Genomic DNA, 22691 nt, shown 5'->3' with positions numbered 1-22691 from the left:
CTGAATTCAGATACTAGTTCTAATAGTTTTGGAGTGCATTCTTTAGGATTTTTTTTATGTACAATATCATGTCATCTGCTAACAGTGACAATTTATATTCTCCCTTACCAATCTGGATGCCTTTTATTTCTTTGTTTTGTCTAATTGTCATGGTAAAGACTACCAGAACTATATTGAATAAAAGTGGAGAAGGTGGGCATCCTTGTCTTGTTCCCATAGGCTTTCAGCTTCTTGCTGTTAAGTATTAGGTTGGCGGTGGGTTTGTTATATATGACCTGTATTATGTTGAGATACTTGCCCTCTATACCCATTTTGTTGAGAGTTTTTATTATGAATGGATGCTGAATTTTGTTGAATGCTTTTTCAGCATCCATGGGGATGATCATGTAATTTTTGTCCTTTTTGTTGATGTAGTGGATGGTGTTGATGGGTTTTCGAATGTTGTACCATCCTTGCATCTCTGGGTTGAATCCCACTTGATCATGGTGTATGATCCTCTTGATGTATTTTTGAATTCTGTTTGCTAATATTTTACCTCTTGTTTTCTTGATTATAGCCATACTAACAGGTGGGAACTGATAGTTCATTGTGATTTTGATTTGCCTTTCCTGAATATTTATAATGTTGATCATATTTCCACATACCTGTCCACCAAGTGGATGACTTCTTTTTAAAAATGTCTGTTTAGTTCAATTGACAATTTTTTAAATCAGGTTTTTATTTTGTTGTAGCTATTGTGTTGTATGTGTCTCCTACATATTTTGGAATTTTTGAGGGCCATCCATACAGTTTATCTGATATTGTTTGCAAAAATTTTCTTCTCTTTGGTAGTTTGCCTTATCAGTTTGTTGATTGTGTCCTTCTGAGCAAAATTTTCTTAGTTTGATGTAGTCTTACTTACTGATTTTTGCTTTTGTCACTTGTGGTTTGTGTCATATCCAAAATATTATTCCAAAGACTAATGTAAAGCAGGTTCTTCCCTCTTCTGTTGTCTAGGAGCTTTATAATTTCAAGTCTTATATTTAAGTCTTTGGTCCATTTCCAGTTAATTTTCATGAGCTGCATAAGACAGAGGCCCAGTTCTATTTTTCTGCATATGGTCATCCAATATTCCCAACACTATTATTGAAAATATTCCTTTCCCTGCTAAGTGTTCTTGGCTTCCTTGTCAAATAATGTATGTGGACATTTATTTCTGGGCTGGCTATTCTGTTCCATTGTTCTATGTGTCTGTTTTGATGCCAGGAACCATAGAGTTTTAACTGTAGGTTTGTGTAGTATAGTTTCAAATAAAAAAGTGTGATACCTCCAGATTTGTTATTTCCTCTGTTTATTACTCTGGCTTTTTCATAGAAAACTATTAAAATCAATATTGAAGTATTTAACCTTTTATTACATGTTAATAAATGTTAAACAATTTTTACTAAATATTTTAATTAAATATTTTATTTAGTATTAATAAAATTAATGAATATTAGAAATAAGTACAAAAATAAACAGCATGAGTCCTTTAAAAAGTATAAAGTATGGGAGGGAGCCAAGATGGTGGCATGAGTAGAGCAGCAGAAATCTCCCAAAACCACATTTATCTATGAAAATATAACAAAGACAACTCTTCCTAAAATGGAGACCAGAGGACATAGGACAATATCCAGACCACATCCACACCTGCAAGAACCCAGCGCCTCACGAAGGGGGAATTTAACCTAAGAACACAGCAATCAAGTTTGAGAAAGACAGATGTACCCCTATGTTTATCGCAGCACTATTTACAATAGCCAAGAATTGGAAGCAACCTAAATGTCCATCCATCGGTAGATGAATGGATAAAGAAGATGTGGTACATATACACAATGGAATACTACTCAGCCATAAGAAGAGGGAAAATTCTACCATTTGCAGCAACATGGATGGAGCTGGAGGGTATTATGCTCAGTGAAATAAGCCAAGCGGAGAAAGAGAAATACCAAATGATTTCACTCATCTGAGGAGTATAGAACAAAGAAAAAACTGAAGGAGCAAAACAGCAGTGGAATTACAGAACCCAAAAATGGACTAACAGGTACCAAAGAGAAAGGGACTGGGGAGGATTGGTGGGCAGGGAGGGATAAGGGGTGGAAGAAGAAAGGGGGTATTAAGATTAGCATGCATGGGGGTGGAGAAAGGGGAGGGCTGTACAACACAGAGAAGACAAGTAGTGATTCTACAACATTTTGCTATGCTGATGGACAGTAACTGCAGTGTGGTTTATAGGGGGACCTGGTATAGGGGAGAGCCTAGAAAACATAATATTCTTCATGTAAGTATAGATTAAAGATTAAAAAAAAAAGAAAGAGAGAAAGAAAAGGGGGATTACTCCTTGATAGGATAAAACTAATGGTGAATCAAAGATTAACACATGCTTTAAATATCCTTAATTTTGATCACTTAAAGAGTGTCAGATGATCGGCTATGGAGGTACACTTTTCTGTTAATATTCCTTTCTCTTTATAAAAAAAAAAAAAGCAGCACCTGTGTGCTGACCGCCATGAGTTCTACACAGTGGTATAGAGGGCATGTCAAAGTGTGGGCAAAGGATCTGTTTGTTTTTATACAGAAGATCAAAGCCTAATTTGGCTACCCAGAAAATGAACTAAGATACAATATAAAGAAGAACTTCCAACATCAGCACTCTCTGGAAGACTCATACCAGAAGATGATCATCAAAAAACCTCCACAAACATCCAGGCGATGCTGCAGTTGTAGCTGCATTCATCCCACCATTTCCTGGACTTGCCATTGGAATGAAGAAGGAGATATCTAAGCTGGCCTGTGCATACAGTAAAACAACAAATTTGACTGGATCTATACTGTTGGAACTCAACCAAGAATTAGGAGAAATGCAAGTTGTAGCACTCCAAAATCTTATGACTATAGACTATCTACTGTTAAAAGAACATATGGGATGTGAAAATTTCCCAGAAATGGGTTGCTTTAATTTGTCTGATTTCTCTCAGACTTTTCAAGTACAGTTGGACAATATCCATCATATCATAGACAAATTTTCACAAATGCTTAGGGTGCCTAACTGGTTTTCTTGGCTTCACTGGAGATGGCTGGTAATTATAGATCTGCTTTATTTATGTAACTGAATTCCTATTATGTTAATGTGTGTGCACAATTTAGTTAGTAGTTTAAAACGTATACATGCTTAAGTTACCCTACAAGAAGATATGTCAAAGAAATAATCAATCCTCCCATGTTTTCTTCCATCTGCTACCTCTATAGCTTTTTTCTTCCTTCCTAATTACAACCCTTAAATAGAATTCGTGCCTCATATCGAATTTACTGACTATCATAATTCCTCCAAGTGGTAAAGATACCTCAAGGCAAATGCTGGGCATAGAAACCACAGGGCATAAATCTGCAAAGAAGTAAAAAGCTAACCTTTTCAAACAACATGGCTTCTCTCTCACTTACCAACTTTACATCTCCCTGTATGGCCCCAGAAGATGACTGGTTAGCCAGAGACGGGTAATATTCCTCAAGGGAGGAACAACCTAAGACAGGCACAGTCACAGGGGGGCCATCAGGTGAGAAATTGGGGATCAACAGTGGTGAAGCTTAGAACCTCACCCCCCCTGTTCTGAGAGAAATCTTCTGCATCCGTGGATGTTTTATTGCCCTTGTCTAGCTTGGATTAACACATAGTCTACAGGCACACACCTGATCATCTACAATTGCTCTCTTACAACACTAACCTATGTTTTCTACCTTTATCTTGCATCTACCTACTACTTCAGCATTTTATTAAAAATAAAAATAATAATAATAATAAAGGGAGAAATGTGGGATCCACATATAAATCAAGTATAAAAATCAAACGAATATTCATATTTGACCTGATTGTTTATAGTTCATAATGCGTGATCAAAACCGAAAGTTTCTGTGATGAATGCCCTTGTACTGTTCACCATGTAAGAACTTATCACTATGTAAGAATTCGTTCACCATGTAAGAACTTGTTCTTTATGCTTCAGAAGATTGGAGACTGACGAGAATTAGGCTTGAGATGGATTAATGATTGTGCATTGAACATTGACTCCCCTATGCAGAATTCTACTGTTGTTAACAACCATTTGATCAATAAATATGAGAGATGCCCTCTCAAAAAAAAAAAGTATAAAGTATGAAGGATATGAAAAACATATGAGGCCTATTCAGAAAACTGAAAGTTTTTTCTAAAAAGTAACATGAGGGTCTATGTAAAGAAAATAGTATAAACACATTTAAAGACCAACTTACAAGTGGTGATAAATGTGCAATATACATTACAAGTCATTGATACATAAGTATTAACAATTAATGCTCAGTTTTAGGAAATATTCTAAGAGGAAAAAGATTTTTGTACAAAAATGTCTCCATCACAGATAAAAGTTGATTTAAAAGGAAATATTTATAATAAAATTGTGGTATCATATGAAAAGCTCAAGGTTGTCATTCTTTATAATAATTAAAGTTTTCTTTAAGAAATCACAAAATTTGAACTGTTAGGACTCATTTAAAATTCTGATGAAAGGTACCAAAAGAAATAATACATATTCTCCAAGTGATGATACAAACGTATAACTGTTGAGTAAAAACAGGTTTTTTAAAATTATCAAAGTAATTTGAAAAACCAGCCCATAAGGGATATTTCATATTTGTGAATATATCAGTTAATAAGAATATATTTACATGGAATTTTATGGAAGATAAAATAGAGACATTAAGGGTGGTTATTAAGTTTAAGCTTAATTTTTCCATTTTTATGTTAATTTTTTAATAAAACATAACAATTACTTAAGATAAAAATATGTTACCAAAAGAGAAAAGGGGTAATTATATTCTGTTACGGTAATTAGCAGCTAGAGATGTTATTGAATAAAAGGAGGAAAAGGTAGGCTTGCTCTTTTTCATTAGATTTTTATTTTATCTAAAGTCCTGTGTTGAATATCATTGTGGAATCTTCAATTCTCTGAGGACATTGTCCCCACGGCTGCCTGTTTCAGGGTCTTTGCCCAAACGTTACACAAAAGATTCATAAATACCTTTGGATCCTAATTCATCTGGGACTTGTGTCTACATATATGCCTATGCAAACTTTTCCTCATCCTTCTTACCCTCAGGACGTTCAAGGATAAATAAGCAACTTAAACCACTATACTTATAGACTTTGATAGACTTAGAAAATTATTTTCTTTAAGAACAGTTTCATATGTTTTACCAAGGTTAAAGAGATGAAGAATTAATTGAATTGTGGAATAAAATCCAAACGTCTATAATTTTGAATTGATTGAAGGCTTTGATAGAGCTAGATTTGTATATCAACAAATAGTAGGTCACCTAGAAATAGGTGAAAAGAAGCACTTTTCAAAGCAACCTTATATTGGAAATCACCTGCTGACATAATTTAGATCCCTGCACTCTCTGATATGTTCAGTTTTCTAAAAGACAAAAGAAGAAAACATACATTAGTCAAACAATAGTGACAATTAATTTTTTCAAGACATTTAGGAGCAATAACATCGCTTAAATTTTTCAGACTTGTGTAAGGCACAGTGGTGTTAAGACTGAAGAAAAAAGAGGTAGGTGGGTGTACATGTTTCTATATCTCAAGTCTATGTTCAACCTAATTATTTTAATTGCTTAATCTATTGTGACTATTCATTTAATTTATTCTTAGTTGTGTGAGGTTCTCATTCATGTGAGTGCCCTGCTCATCCTCAAACATCAAACCAGGGTCATTCTTGTCCCCCTTAATGAAACCTGAAAACTCCTGGAGATTTACTATGGGAAATCGGCAGATGGTCGGTACAAAATATGTCCCACTTCTGAAGGAAAGGACTATTTTAAAGTAATAAAGTGAAACCACATAGACAGTAAATTCAAATTTGTATAACAAATGATATGGTTTATCATCAACTTATTTATGGCCTTAAACAAGAATTGGAGATCGAAATCATTTTAGCAGGAATTAGTGTAGTTAGTTGTTGTTAAGTAGGATCAACCACAGAGCAGCTAATGGGTCAAAGCCAGAATTTGAGTTTTAATCTGTGGTTTATATACTTCTGGCAGGTTGATTGAGGAATTATGAATGGAATTCATAAAAGGAAAGCTATTTCTCTGCAAAACACAGTGATAAGTCATGTAACACTTTTTTGCCTTAATGCAGGTGGTATATATATGCTGAGTATATAGTCAGGTCACAGTGTGACTTAGGAGCCACTCGGAATATTGCCTACACCAAACATAAAAACCAACAAGAGTCTTCTAAATTAGATTCTAGATATGGCAGAAGTAGAGTTGTCAGGACAGTTTTAAAATTGAGTCCACATAAATAATAATAAACTCATCTAAGTTTGAGGGTAAATATTACCTTGAATTAACTCTATATCTCAGTCTCCTACACTTTGCAGTTATTACATTAAATAAGATGAAAATCCTGTTTCCAACCAATTTTTTACATCCTCTGTTAAACGTGAAGTGTTACAAAAACACAGAGAAAGTTCTTAATGTGGCTTGGGAGATTTGGAAGGACTTTTCTGAAGAGTTCAAGCAGAAAAGAGAGGAAAGAATCACAAAGTGCCAGTTATAGGTCAGAATCAGCAAATTGATGGAAAGAGGGAGAGGGAAAAAAAAAAACAGATAAAATTTCTTGCCAGACAGGTAGTCTATGTAAGATGACTTGTGCAGGGGAAAAGAGCCTTCAACTGCATTGGTAGATGGATCTAGAAACATCTTGTGTCACAAACACACATCATGAGTTTTTAATTTATTCAGGAAAAAACGCTACAAGTAGATGGTGAAACTGGGTAAAATTTTGGTTATTGATAAGGGAAATATTCTTAAGAAAAAATATGTGATATGAAATAATTCTGAAGTGCAAATTAAAAAGATAATGCCCATTTTAAAAATTATCATGGAAAATCATGTTTTCTTTCATGTTATTAAAAAGCCCTATAAAATTTTTGATATTTTTTCAATACAGGTCATGACCTTTCAGTAGGCTATAAAAGCAATTTGATGATATTTGTATTTATTTTTAATGAGATACATTAGAACATTAAACATCAGAGAGCAGGGCATCTAAGGGTTAGTATTTTATTGTCATTTTTGTTTCCAATATATGTGTGTCAAGTATTTGTGTGGGTGTGAACATGTACATTGGGCTGCAATATGAAATGTCTGTCTTACCATATGTTGTAGTAAAAAACATTTGAAAATCAGATTTCTGATCCATGTAATGATATGCTATCAACAGAGCCAAAAGTATGAATTATTTTTAAAATTCATTTTTAGTAAAACAAAATACATGTAAAATACATTTGGCTTTTCTGAACAAAGCCCATTGTAACACTATTTTCCCACCATCTTCTCAGATCTTAATTCTCTCTCTTTAGATGCAGATTGGGCAAAATTCAGGACTGAGGAATGAAAAACCATACATCTCCAATCAGTTTCATCCTCCTGGGATTGACAGATGACCCACAGCTACAGATTCTGATTTTTATATTTCTACTGATCACCTACATGTTGAGTGTAACTGGAAACCTGAGCATCATCATCCTCACATTAGTGGATTCTCACCTTAAAACTGCAATGTACTTTTTTCTTCAAAATTTCTCTTTCTTAGAAATCTCATTCACTTCTGCATGCATTCCTAGATTCTTGTACAGCTTATCAATAGGTGACAGGACTATTACCTGTGATGCTTGTGTGTGCCAAATATTTTTTACAGATGTTTTTGCAGTAACAGAATTTTTCCTCCTGGCCACCATGTCCTTTGATCGATATGTAGCCATCTGCAAACCCCTGCACTACATGACTATTATGAGCTACAGGGTCTGCAAAAGGCTCGTCTTCTGCTGTTGGATGACTTCTTAGTTGATCGTATTGCCACCACTCAGCTTGGGACTGGACCTGGAATTCTGTGCCTCTAATGCCATTGACCACTTTGCATGTGATGCTAACCCTATACTGAAGATCTCATGCTCAGATACATGGCTCACAGAGCAGATGGTTATTGTCTGTGCTGTGATGACTTTCCTCATGACTCTGGTGTGTGTGGTTCTGTCATACATGTACATCATCAGAACAATTCTAAGACTCCCCTCTGCCCAGCAGAGGACAAGAGCCTTTTCCACCTGCTCTTCCCACATGATCGTTGTTTCCATCACCTATGGCAGCTGCATCTTTGTTTATATCAAACCTTCAGCAAAAGATGAAATGGCCATTAATAAGGGAGTGTCAATACTCACTACTTCCATTTCCCCCATGCTGAACCCATTTATTTACACTCTGAGGAATAAACAAGTGAAACGAGCCTTTAATAACTTGGTCAAAAGATTTATATTGCTGCCAAAGAATTAGGGGAACATCGGTGTCAGGACCCCTGAGCATATTTTCTTCAGTTTCTATCTAATTTTCTCTTTTCCCAGTCCAGACTTGGCCTTCCATTCAGTGCTGACCCTGGTCATGTCACCCCTTTCATCGTCTTGTAAAGAAACCTCTTTGAGATAATAATCTTAATGAAGAAAAGTGAGAATAGGTGTTTCAGGACATCTAAGCATGACTTCACTCTTAATATTTCCTTACCAATGCTAAAAGGATTGGGAAATTTATTGTAAAACATTAGTGCAACAGTGCCCTCAATTCCTCCAGGTATAACAAACAGACAAAGCAAACCAAAAACCTCAAATAAGAAGAGGTGTAGTATTGAGAAGAATCAATACCTTTCTAAGTGTTACAGGGAAAAATTTCATAAACCCAAGATAAATTAAAATAAGGAATAAGTATAAGATTTAGGATTTGAAAGAAGCATTTACTACTGAAGAATCTTTAAGATGACAATATTCACATGTTTTATTGGGTGGATCTTACCCAATATAAAAGTTATTTAAAATTTGCCAAAGGGTCATGAATTAGGTTACAATGAAGAGAGAAATGTCCTGGTAATTCCTGTTAAAGGTAAATCCTCCAATGAAGTTACATAGCACAGATTTACATTGATGTGCCAATTAAAATGCTAAGTCTTGAGTGTAGAGTATTTAAGCATACAGATGGCAGCAAGTCCAAGGAAAGTCACAAAAGCAGGAAGAATGATAAATAAGTAGTAAGCCAAATATACTGAAAATGAAAAAAAAGAAACAGAATAAAATGTGAGTACAAATATTAATGTGATGACTTGCTTTTTTAAATGAAAAAAATGTCATTGTGAGTCCAAATTATGCATCCAAGCATAATTCCTTAAAGAAAGACCAGAATTTCATTACTGAAAACATTCTGTACCAACTTCCACTTCCACAGGGCAGCAGAGTAAAATTTCCTTTGATCCTTGATCTCCTACTTCAGGACACTTTTTGTATCGTGGACTGTGTTGGAAGAAACTTTCCCTTACCTTTTCAACTTCCAAACCTCCAGTTTAAATGACATGCCCACAGGAATTTTTGCTAAGCATGTCTCGTGATTCCACCAATAGTACCACTAGGCCTGGGTTAGTCCGACTCATTCACACTAGTGTCATCTCTTACCCGCTGCTTTCATACCTTACCAAACTATAATTTCATGTTTATTTGTCCTTATTCTACTCTGAATGGCAAATGCCTTGGGGAATGTCTGCCTCATATGCCAAATTCTAGAATGCTTTATGCCTGGCACCTGGACAATTAGTTACATAATGGATAATTTTCCAATATGATGGTTTGAAATTTGTGATGATGCAAAATGAAAACTCATATGAGATGAGAAAAACACAAGAGTAACATCTGACATGAGTCTGTGAATAAAAGATAAAGAATTGCACGGGTATAAGTAACAATTGTGTCACAATAATTATTTTTAAATAATTGAAGTAAATAAAATCGAAGCCAAAATTTGTTGAAAATTTATAATATTGAAATATGTGAAAACCACCCTACAGGTTGTATGTATTATCACAATTTACACTGGAGAAATGTGGAGAAATGGAAGTTTAAAAAAGTGAATATTGCTAGCAAGGAGTAGAACTACTATTCAAAACTAGTTTTATTGATTTTTCAAAGAAATATTTATTCAAGTAAATGTTTCTGCTTCTCAAGAAATAATTACAAGGAACATCCTAAAAAATACATATTAGACTAAATATTTTTGGTTGATTTTCTTTTCTTTCTTTTCCATTTTTATTTTTATTAAGGTAGCATTGATATACACTCTTATGAAAGTTTCACATGAAAAACAATGTGGTTACTACCTTCACCCATATTATCAAGTCCCCCCCATACCCCATTGCAGTCACTGTCCATCAGTGTAGGAAGATGCCCCAGGGTCACTACTTGTCTTCTCTGTGCTGCACTGTCTTCCCCAGACCTCCCCCAACACCATGTGTTCTAATCATAATATCCCTCAGTTCCCTTCTCCCTCCCTCCCCACCCACCTTATTCCACACCTCCCCTTTTGTAACCCTAGTCCCTTCTTGCAGTCTGTGAGTCTGATGCTATTTTGTTCCTTCAGTTTTGCTTCGTAGTTGTATTCCACAAATGAGGGAAATCATTTGGTACTTGTCTTTCTCCACCTGGTTTATTTCACTGAGCATAATACCCTCTAGCTCCATCCATGTCGTTGCAAATGGTAGGACTTCTTGCTTTCGTATGGCTGAATAGTACTCCACTGTGTATATGTACCACATCTTCTTTATCCATTCATCTACTGATAGACACTTAAGTTGTTCCATATCTTGGCTATCGTAAATAGTGCTGCAATAAACATAGGGGTGCATATGTCTTTTTGGAACTTGGCTCCTGCATTCTTAGTGTAAATTCCTAGGAGTGGAATTCCTGGATCAAAATGGTATTTCTGTTTTTAGTTTTCTGAGGAACCTCTATATTGCTTTCCACAATGGTTGAACTAGCTTACATTTCCACCAGCAGTGTAGGAGGGTTCCCCTTTCTCCACATTCGCTCCAGCATTCATTGTTCCTAGTCTACATCCCTACATTGTCCCTAGGTGGGCATCCTAATGGGTGTGAGTTGATATCTCATTGTAGTTTTAATTTGCATTTCCCTCATGATTAGCAATGTGGAGCATCTTTTCATGGGCCTGTTGGCCATCTGAATTTCTTTTTTGGAGAATTGTCTGTTCATATCCCCCACCCATTTTTAATAGGGTTATTTTCTTTTTGTTAGTTGAGGCACGTGAACTCTTTATATATTTTGGATGTTAACACTTGTCAGATATGTCATTTACAAACATATTCTCCCACACTGTAGGATACTTTTTTGTTCTGTTGATGGTGTCCTTTGCTGTACAGAAGCTTTTTAGTTTGATGTAGCCCCATTTCTTTATTTGTGCTTTTGTTTCCTTTGCCCGAGGAGATGCGTTCAGGGAAAAGTTGCTTATGTTGATATTTGAGCGATGTTTCCTACGTTTTCCACTAAGTTTTATGGTTTCATGGCTTATATTCAGGTCTTTGATCCATTTAAGGTTTACTTTTGTGTATGGAGATAGACAATGATCCAGTCTCATTCTCTTGCATGTAGCTGTCCATTTTTGCCAACACCAGCTATTGAAGAGGCTCTCATTTCCCCATCGTATGTCCGTAGCTCCTTTATTGTATAACAATTGATCATATATGCTTGGGTTTATATCTGCGTTCTCTTTTCTGTTCCATTCATCTATGGGTCTGTTCTTGTGCCACTATCAATTGTCTTGAATACTGTGGCTTTGTAGTAGAGCTTGAAGTTGGGGAGCATAATATCCCCAGCTTTATTCTTCCTTCTCAGGATTGCTTTGGCTATTCAGGGTCTTTGTGGTTCCATATGAATTTTTGAACTATTTGTTTCAGTTCATTGAAGAATACTGTTGGTAATTTTTTAGGGATTGCATTGAATCTGTAGATTGCTTTAAGCAGCATGGCCCTTTTGACAATATTAATTCTTCCTATCTATGAGCATGGCATGCATTTCCATTTATTGATATCTTCTTTAATTTCTCTAATGAGTGCCTTATAGTTTTCAGAGTATAGGTGTTTCACTTCCTTGGTTAGATTTATTCATAGGTATTTCATTCTTTTTTATGTAATTGTGAATGGAATTGTTTTCCTGGTTTCTCTTTCTGCCACTTCATCTTTAGTATGTAGGAATGCAGCAGATTTCTGTGTATTGATTTTGTATCCTACAACTTTGCTGGATTCAGTTATTAGTTCTACTAGTTTTGGGGTGGAATCTTTAGGGTTTTCTATGTACAATATCATGTCATCTGAAAACAATGACAGTTTAACTTCTTCCTTACCAATCTGGATGCCTTTATTTCTTTGTGTCATCTGATTGGCATGGCTTGGACCTCCAGTACTATGTTGAATAGAAGTGGGGAAGTGGGCATCCTTGTCTTGTTCCTGATCTTAGATGAAAAGTTTTCAGCTTCTTGCTGTTAAGTATGATGCTGGCTGCAGGTCTGTCATATATTGCCTTTATTATGTTGAGGTATTTGCACTCTATAGTCATTTTGTTAAGAGTTTTTATCATGAATAGATGTACTTTGTCAAATGCTTTTTCAGCATCTATGAAGATGATTATGGGGTTTTTGTCCTTCTTTTTGTTGATGTGGAGGATGATGTCAATGGATTTTCAAATATCCAACCTTGCATCCCTGGAATAAATCCTACTTGATCATGATGGATGATCTTTTTGATGTGTTTTTGAATTCAGTTTGCTAATATTTTTTGAGTATTTTTGCATCTATATTCATCATGGATATTTATCTATAGTTTTCCTTTTTTGTGGTGTCTTTGCCTGGTTTTGGTATTACAGTGATGCTGGCCTAATAGAATGAGTTTGGAAGTATTCCCTCATATTCTACAGTTTGTAAAACTTTTTGGATGGGTATTACATCTTCTCTAAATGACTGATAAAATTCAGCAGTGAAGCCATCTGGTCCAGTGGTTTTGTTCTTAGGTAGTTTTTTGATTACCAATTCAATTTCATTGCAGGCAATTGGTCTGTTCAGATTTTCTGTTTCTTCCTTGGTCAGCCTTGGAAGGCTGTATTTTTCTAGAAAGATGTCCATTTCTTCTAGGTTATCCAATTTGTTTCATAGCATTCTCTAGTAATTGTTTGTATTTCTGTGGTGTCTGTAGTGATATTTTTCCTTTCTTATTTCTGATTCTGCTTATGTGTGTAGACTCCCTTTTTCTCTTAATAAGTCTGGCTAGGGGCTTATCTATTTCATTTATTTTCCTGAAGAACCCACTTCTGATTTCATTGATTCCATTGTTTTATTTTTCTTGATTTTATTTATATCTGTTCAATCTTTATTATGTCCCTCCTTCTACTGACTTTGGGAGTCATTTTTTCTTCTTTATCTAGTTTCATTAATTGTGAGTTTAGACTGTTCATGGGGGATTGTTTTTCTTTCCTGAGGTAAGCCTGTATTCCAATATACTTCCCTCTTAGCATGTCCTTCTCTGCATCCCACAGATTTTGCAGTGTTGAGTTATTGCTGTCATTTGTCTCCATATACTGCTTCATATCTGTTTTTATTTGATCATTGTTCCATTGATTATTTAGGAGCATGTTGTTAAGCCTCCATGTGTTTGTCAGCTTTTTTGTTTTATTTGCATAATTTTTTTCTAGTTTCATAACTTTGTGGCCTGAAAATCTAGTTGGTACAATTTCAATCTTTTTGAATTTACTGAGCCTCTTTTCATGGCCTAGTTTGAGATCTATTATTGAAAATGTTCCATGTGCACATGAGAAGAATTTGTATAATGCTGCTTTTGGATGGAGTGTTTTGTAGATGTCTATCATGTGCACCTGCTCTAATGTGTTGTTCTGTGCCTTTGTCTCCTTACTTATTTTCTGTCTGGTTGATCTGTCCTATAGAGTGAGTGGTGTGTTCTAAAATAAATGCATTGCATTCTATTTTCCCCTTTAATTCTGTTAGTATTTGTTTCACATATGAAGGTGCTTCCGTGTTGAGTTCATAGATATTTATAATAGTTATATCCTCTTGTTGGGCTCGCCCTTTATCATTGTATGATGTCCTTCTTTGTCTCCTGTTACTTTCTTTGTTTTGACATCTATTTTGTCTGATACTGCAACTCCGGCTTTTCCCCCCCTCTTGTTTGCATGAAATGTCTTTTTCCATCCCTTCACTTTTAGTCTGTGTAGTGTTTGGGTTTAAAGTGAGTCTCTTTTAGGCAGCATATAGATGGGTACTGTTTTTTCATCCATTCAATGACTCTATGTCTTTTGATTGGTGCATTCAGACCATTTACATTTAGGGTGATTATCTATATTTATGTACTTATTGCTAGTGAATGTTTTAGTTTCATGGTTACCAAAGGTTCAAGGGTAACTTCCTTATTATCTTACAGTCTAATTTAACTCACTTAGTGTACAATTACAAACACAAGCTAAAGGTTCTTTTCTTTCTCTCCTTTTTCTTCTTCCTCCATTCTTTATATATTAAGCATCATGTTCTGTATTCTTTGTCTATCCCTTGACTAATTTTGGGGTGATTTTTTATTTTTGTTTTGCATCTGCTTACTAATTAATTGGTCTACTCTCTTTACTATGGTTTTATTTATTTTGGTGGTAGCTATTTAGCATTAGGAATACTTCCATCTATAGCAGTCCCTCTAAAATACACTATAGAGATGGTTTGTCTCTCAGCTTTTGCTTATCTGGAAATTATTTAATCCCTCCTTCAAATTTAAATGATAATGTTGCCAGATAATGTATTCTTGGTTGGAGGCCCTTCTGTTTCATTGCATTAAGTACATCATGTTCCTCCCTTCTGGCCTGTAAGGTTTCTGCTGAGAGGTCTGATGATAGCCTGATGGGCTTTCCTTTGTATGTGATCTTATTTCTCTCTCTAGCTTCTTTTAATATTCTGTCCTTATCCTTGATCTTTGCCATTTTAATTACTATATGTCTTGGTGCTGTCTTCCTTGGTCCCTTGTGTTGGGAGATCTGTGCACCTCCATGACCTGAGAGACTCTCTCTTTTCCCAAATTGGGGAAGGTTTCAGCAATTACCTTCCTCCTTAAAGATACCTTCTTTCCCTTTTTCTCTCTCCTTCTTCTGGTACCCTTATAATGCAAATATTGTTCTGTTTGGATTCATCACACTGTTTTCTTAATATTCTTTCATTCCTAGAGGTCCTTTTTCTCTCTGTGTCTCAGTTTCTTTGTATTTCTGTTCTCTAATTTCTATTACGTTTACTGTCTCCTCTACTTCATCTAATCTGGTTCAAATCCCTCCATTGTTTGTTTCATTTCATGTACTGTATTTTTAAGTGTTTGTGTCCCATTCCTGAATTCGTCCCTGAGTTTTTGAATATTTCTCTGTAGCTCCATGAGCATGTTTATTTTTTTATTTTGAAATGTCTTTCATGAAGATTGATGAGTTCAGTTTCACTTGGCCCTCTTTCTGGTGTTTGTGGCATTTTTGGTTTGAACCAGGTTCTTTTGATGTTTCATATTTGTATATGGTACTCCTTAGTGCCCAGAAGCTCTACTCTCTGGAGCTGCTTAGTCCCTGGAGCAATGGTGGGGGCCACAAGGGAGCAGCCTGGTTACCTTTTTCCTTCAGGTCTGTTGGTTTCTCCTGGTGCAGATGGTCTGTTGCAGCCTTCTTTCCTGTTACTCTTTCAGGATTTTATCTATTTGTTATATTTTCATATTATATGTGCAATTGGGAGGAGGGTTCTGTCTCACCTCTCATGCTGCCCTTTGGAATCCTCCCTTCGGAATCTATACTATAATCTTAACTTTTATTATCTGATTCTAGATAATTTGTGCTACTTTTCCACCCTGGAGTCTGCCTTCCACAGAAAGAGGTAAACGGGAAGTGCTAAGTCATGCATTCCCTCCAAGGCAGCTGCAGTCACCAGACTAGAGGTGGTGTCCTTTGCTTTGGTTCACACTGGGACGCTGGTTCCCAATAGTGAAAGTTTTTTAAGAAATTAGAAAGTTTCATCTGTTAGGATTGATTTCAAATTATGATGGGGCACACCAAAAATAAATATTACATATTCCCCATATGAGTATGTAAATTTATAATTATTGAGATAAAAAGAATTTTTAGTTTTTAATTGTCAAAGTGATTTGAAAAACAACCCATAAAGGATGTTTCATACTTGTGAATATACCCATTAACAGGAATATATTTACATAGGGAATTTATGAAAGGATGTAATAGAGACATTATGGGTGGTTTTTAGCTTTTAGTTTAATTTTTCTATTTCTGTTATGTTAATTTTTTAAGAATAAGAATTACTTAAGGTAAAAATATGTTACCAAAGGGGAAAAGGGTAATTACGTTCTGTTACAGCTTTTAGCAGCTACAGCTGTTATTGAATAAAAGGAGTAAAAGGTAGGCTTGCTCTTTTTCACTTGATTTTTATTTTGTGTAAAGTCCTGTCCTAAATATCATTGTGGAATCTAATTCTCTGAAGACACCATCCCCACTGCTGCCTGTTCCAGGATCTTTGCCAAAAAGTTATATGAAATATTGATAAATAACATTGAATTGTAATTCACCTGGAACTTCTGTCCACATACAAGCCTATGCAAACCTTTCCTCATCCTTCTAACTCTTGGGATATTCAGGGATAAATATCCAACTCAAATCAATATGTCTGTGGTCTTTGAGAGACATAGAAAATTACTTTATTTAAGAAGCAGTTTGATACATTTTACAAATGTAGAGACATAGCATTAGTTAATTGAATTGTGGTACAAAGAAATAAGAGTTTGTAATTTTGAATTGATTGAAGACTTTGATAGGGCTGGATTTGTATACCAACACATAGTAGGTCATCTAAAAATAGGTGAGATGAAGGACTATTTCTAGAAGCAACCTTAACTTGGAAAACATCTGCTGATATAATTTATATTCCTGCATTCTCTAAAATGCTCAGTTTTCTAAAAGATTAAAGAAGTAAATATGTAATGTCAAACAATATTATCTATTTATTTTCAAGATATTTAGGAGCAAGGACAAGGCGTAAAGTTTCCAGGGTTGTGTAAGACACATTTGTGTTAAGACTGAAGGAAAGAGAGGTAGGTGGGCTCTATATGTTTGTTTTTCTGTATCTCAAGTCTATTATTCTATTTAATTATTTTAATTTCTTAGTTTATTGTAACTATTTATTTAATTTATTTTTAGCTGTGTGGTGCTCACATTCTTGGGAATGCTTGGCTCATCCTAAAACAACAAACCATGGTCATTCCTGCATCTCTTTACTGAAACCTGTAAACTCTCGGAGATTTACTATGGGAAACGGGCAGATGGTGAGTACAGAGTATCTCCCACTTCTGAAGAAAGGACTACTTTAAAGCAATTAAGTGAAACCCTCACATAGCCAATTAATTAGAATTTATATAGCAAATGATGTAGTTTTTTTCAATTTATTTATTGCCTAAAACAAGCATCGGTGAACAAATTAATTTGGCAGGTATTAATGTAGTTAGTTGGTGTTAGCTGAGAAACAATGACTAAGCAGTTGATGGTTTAAATTCAGAATTTAACACTTTTAATCTCTGTTGTTAGTATATTTCTTGCAGTTGTATTGAGAAAGCAAGAATGGAATCCATAAGAGGAAAATTATTTCTCTCCCAAACACATGAGGAAGTCAAGTAAAACTATTTTTTGCCTTCATGTAAGTATTATATAAATACTGAGTATACAGTCAGTTTGTGGTGTGACTTAGGAGCCACTCAGAACATTTCTTTCACCAAAAATAAAAGCCAACAAGAATCTCCTAAATTACAGTCAGGGATATAGCAAAAGTAAGAGTTTTAAGAGTAGTTTTAAAATTGAGTTCAAATAGTAAATAATATAACTTGATCTAGGTCTTAGGTAAATATTACTTTTAATCAACTCCATATCTCAGTCTGTTACAGCTCTGTTGTTATTACATTAAACAAGATAAAAAATAATGTACGCAACAAATTTTTACATCCTCCATTAGTATAGTGTGTGACAAAACACATGAAAAGTTCTTAATGTGGCTTGGGAGATTTGGAAGGACTTCTCTGAAAAGTTTATCTGGAAAAAGGAATGAATCAAAAAGAACCAGGTATAGGTCAGAATAAGCAACTGGATGGAGTATGAGAGAGGGAAAAAACATAAACAATAAGATGAATTTTTTTCTGGACAGTTCATCCATGTAAGATGACTTGTGCAGTGGAACAGTCTCATCAACTGCATTGGCAGATGAATCTAGGAACATCTTGTGTCACAAACACACCTTGTACATTTTTAATTTATTACAGCAAAAAAATGGTTAGAAGAAGATAATGAAACAGTCAAATTTTGTTTAGTGATAAGGGAAATATTCTTAGAGAAGCAAGTGTGCTATCAGCCAATCTATTTCATAGTATAAATTAAACATAGTAGACACTGTAAAAACTATCATGGAAAATTATATTTTCCTAGAACTACAGTATTTAAAGGATCCATAAACAGTTACATTTTTTCAAATACATATCATGACTGCTTATTAGACCATAAAATCAATGAAATATTTGCATTTATTTTTAGGGAGATACATTAGAACATAAAACATGAGAGAGCAGGGCACCTAAGTGTTTTCAGTATTTTATTCAGATATTTGTTTCGGATGTATGTGTGAATACGTTATTAGTGTGGGTGTGAGAATGTACACTGTGCTGCAGTATGAAATGTCTACCTTATGATATGTTGTAATAAAAACATTTGAAAGCAAGGTTTCTAACCAATTTGATGATATGCAATCAACAGACCTGAGAGTTTGAATCATTTTTAAAATTAATTAAGTAAAACAAAAAACATGTAAAATATATTGATTGGCTTTTCTGAACAAAATTCACTGTAACACATTTTTCCCACCATCTTCTCAGATTTTGCTTCCTTCACTATTACATGCAGATTGGGAAAAGGACAGGACACAACAATGAGAAATCACACATCTCTCACCAGTTTCATCCTCCTGGGATTGACAGATGACCCTCAGCTACAGATTCTGATTTTTATATTTCTACTGATCACCTACATGTTGAGCGTAACTGGAAACTTGAGTATCATCATCCTTACATTAGTGGATTCTCACCTTAAAACTGCAATGTACTTTTTTCTTCAAAATTTCTCCCTCTTAGAAATATTATTCACTTCTGCCTGCATTCCTAGATTCTTGTACAGTTTATCAACAGGTGACAGGACTATTACCTATAATGCTTGTATGTGCCAACTTTTTTTAATATATTTTTTTGGAATAACAGAATTTTTTCTCCTGGCTACTATATCCTTTGATCGATATGTAGCCATATGCAAACCCCTGCATTACATGACTATTATGAACTACAGGGTCTGCAAAAGGCTCATCTTCTGCTGTTGTGTGACTACATTGTTGATCATATTGCCACCACTCAGTTTGGGACTGGACCTGGAATTCTGTGCCTCTAATGTCATTGACCACTTTGCATGTGATGCTAACCCTATGCTGAAGATCTCATGCTCAGATACATGGCTCACAGAGCAGATGGTTATTGTCTGTGCTGTGATGACTTTCTTCATGACTCTGGTGTGTGTGGTTCTGTCCTACATTTACATCATCAGAGCAATTCTAAGACTCCCCTCTGCCCAGCAGAGGACAAGAGCCTTTTCCACCTGCTCTTCCCACATTATCGTGATTTCCATCACCTATGGCAGCTGCATCTTTGTTTATATCAAACCTTCAGCAAAAGATGAAATGGCCATTAATAAGGGAGTGTCAATACTCAGTACTTCCATTTCCCCCATGCTGAACCCATTCATTTACACTCTGAGGAACAAACAAGTGAAACGAGCCTTTAATGACTTGGTCAAAAGATTTAAATTGCTCTCAAAGAATTAGGGGAATGTTGATGTCAGTATCCATAAGCATATTTTCTTCAGTTTCCGTCTCCTTTTGCCTTTTCCTGATCTAGATTTGCCATCGATTTGGTACCAGCCCTGGTCAAGTCACCCCTTTGATCTCCTTATAAAAAAGCTTCTTTCTGATGATAATTGTAATGAAGAAAAATGAGAATAGATGTCTCAGGAAATCTAAGCATCACTTCACTCCTAACATTTCTTTTCCAGTTCTAAGAGGTTCGGGAAATTTATCTTAAAATATTAATACAATAGTGAACACCATTCCTTTAAATATAACACATACAAAAAACAAACCAAAAACCTTACTCAAATAAGAGACTTAATTTTGAAAAGAATCAATACTTGTCTAAGAGTTAGAAAAATTTCATAAACTGAAGATATATTTTAAAATGAGGAATAAGTATAAGATTTAGGATTTGAAAGAAGCATTTAGTAATGAAAAATTTTGAAATGACTGGATCCTATCTAATAAGAAAGTTATTTAAAATTTGCCAAAGGGTCATGAATAGGGTTACAATGAAGAGAGGAATGTCCTGGTAATTCCTGTTAAAGGTAAGTCCTTCAATGAAGTTACATAGCACAGATTTACATTGATGTGGCAATTAAAATGCTAAGTCTTGAGTGGAGAGTATTTAAGCATACAGATGGTAGAAGTCCAAGGAAAGTCACAAAAGCAAGAAGAATGATAAATAAGTAGTAAGCCAAATATACTGGGAAAGAAAAAAAAAGAACAATAAAATGTGGCTACAAATATCAATGTGATGATCTGCTTTTTTAAATGAAAAAAATGTCATTTTGAGTCCAAATTATGCATCCAAGCATAATTCCTTAAAGAAAGACCAGAATTTCATTACTGAAAACATTCTGTACCAACTTCCACTTCCACAGGGCAGCATAGTAAAATTTCCTTTGATCCTTGATCTTCTACTTCAGGACACCTTTTGTATCGTGGACTGTGTTGGAAGGAACTTTCCCTTACCTTTTCAACTTCCAAACCTCCAGTTTAAATGACATGCCCACAGGAATTTTTGCTAAGCATGTCTCGTGATTCCACCAATAGTACCACTAGGCTTAGTCCGACTCATTCACAGTAGTGTCATCACTTACCCCGCTGCCTTCATACCTTACCAAACTATAATTTCATGTTTATTTGTCCTTATTCTATCTGAATGGCAAATGCCTTGGGGAATGTCTGCCTCATATGCCAAATTCTAGAATGCCTTATGCCTGGCACCTGGGCAAATATTAGTTACATAATGGATAAGTTTCCAATCTGATGATTTGAAATTTTGATGATGCAAAATGAGAACTCATATGAGATGAAAAAAAAAACACAAGAGTAACATCTGACATGAGTCTATGAATAGAAGATAAAGAATGACATGACTATAAGTAACAATTGTGTCACAATACTTATTTTTAAATATCTGAAGTAAATAAAATGCAATCTAAAATTGTGAAAATAACCCTGCAATTTATATGTATTATCATAATTTACACTGCAGAAATGTGGAGAAATGGAAGTGTAAAAATGTTAGTATTGCTAGCAAGTAGTAGAACTAGTATTCAAAACTAGTTATATTGATTTCTGAAAGAAATATTTATTCAAGTAAATGGTTCTACTTCTCAAGAGAGAATTTCAAGGAACATCTTAAAAAATACAAGTTAGTACTAAATTTTTTTTTTGGTTGATTTTCTTTCTTTCTTTTTTATTTTAATTTTTATTAAAGTATCATTGATATACATTCTTATGAAGGTTTCACATGAGAAACAATGTGGTTACTACATTCACCCATATTATCAAGTCCCCCCCATACCCCATTGCAGTCACTGTCCATCTGTGTAGTAAGATTCCCCAAAGTCACTCCTTGTCTACTCTGTGCTACACTGTCTTCCCCATGACCTCCGCACACACCATGTGTACTAATCATTATATCCCTCAGTACCCTTCTCTCCCTCCCTCCCCACCAGGCCTGCCCCACTCCTCCCCTTTAGTAACCCCTAGTCCCTTTAAGTCTGTGAGTCTGTTGTTGTTTTGTTCCTTCAGTTTTTCTTCGTTGTTTTACTCCACAAATGAGGAAAATCATTTGGTGCTTGTCTTTCTTTGCCTGACTTATTTCACTGAGCATAATACCCTCTAGCTCCATCCATGTTGTTGCAAATGGTAGGATTTCTTTCTTTCTTATGGCTAAATTGTTTTTCGTTGTGTACCACTTCTTCTTTATCCATTCTTCTACTGATGGACACTTAGGTTGCTCCCATATCTTGGCTATTGTAAACAGTGCTGCGATAAACAGAGCAGTGCATATGTTTTTTTGAAACTTGGTTCCTGCATTCTTAGTGTAAATTCCTAGGAGAGGAATCCCTGGGTCAAGCAGTATTTCTATTCTTAGTGTTTTGAGGAACCTCCATACTGCTTTCCACAATGGTTGAGCTAATTTACATTTCCACAAGCAGTGTAGGAGGGTTCCCATTTCTCCACATCCTCATCAGCATTTGCTGTTTGTCTTTTGGATGTTGGCCACCCTAACTGGTGTGAGTTGATATCTCATTATGGTTTTAATTTGCATTTCTCTGATGGTTAGCGATGTGGAGCATCTTTTCATGTGCCTGTTGGCCATTTGAATTTCTTTTTTGGAGAATTTTCTGTTCATATCCTCTGCTCATTTTTTAATCGGGTTATTTGCTTTTTCAGTGTTGAGGCATGTGTGTTCTTTATATATTTTGGATGTTAACCTCTTATTGGTTATGTCATTTACAGATATATTCTCCCATACTGTAAGATGCCTTTTTGTTCTG

The 22691-nt window shown here is 35.1% G+C and overlaps 1 protein-coding gene and 1 pseudogene across 1 annotated transcript; both read left to right on the top strand.

Moving 5' to 3' along the window:
• Positions 1-7452: 7452 nt before the first annotated feature.
• LOC140843887 (olfactory receptor 6C2-like) lies at positions 7453-8391 on the top strand (annotated as a pseudogene).
• A 10542-nt stretch (positions 8392-18933) lies between these two features.
• On the top strand, positions 18934-19872 carry LOC140843886 (olfactory receptor 6C2-like). The gene has a single exon (XM_073214295.1). The coding sequence runs from the start codon at positions 18934-18936 to the stop codon at positions 19870-19872; it is 939 nt and encodes a 312-aa protein (XP_073070396.1).
• Positions 19873-22691: the final 2819 nt, after the last annotated feature.

This window comes from Manis javanica, chromosome 10 (assembly GCF_040802235.1).
Source record: "Manis javanica isolate MJ-LG chromosome 10, MJ_LKY, whole genome shotgun sequence".
Classification (NCBI taxonomy): domain Eukaryota; kingdom Metazoa; phylum Chordata; class Mammalia; order Pholidota; family Manidae; genus Manis; species Manis javanica.
This window is presented reverse-complemented; position numbering and strand designations above follow the sequence as displayed.

Coding starts and splice junctions, on each gene's coding strand:
- LOC140843886 (XM_073214295.1), top strand. CDS start 18,934: ATGAGAAATCACACATCTCTCACCAGTTTCATCCTCCTGGGATTGACA.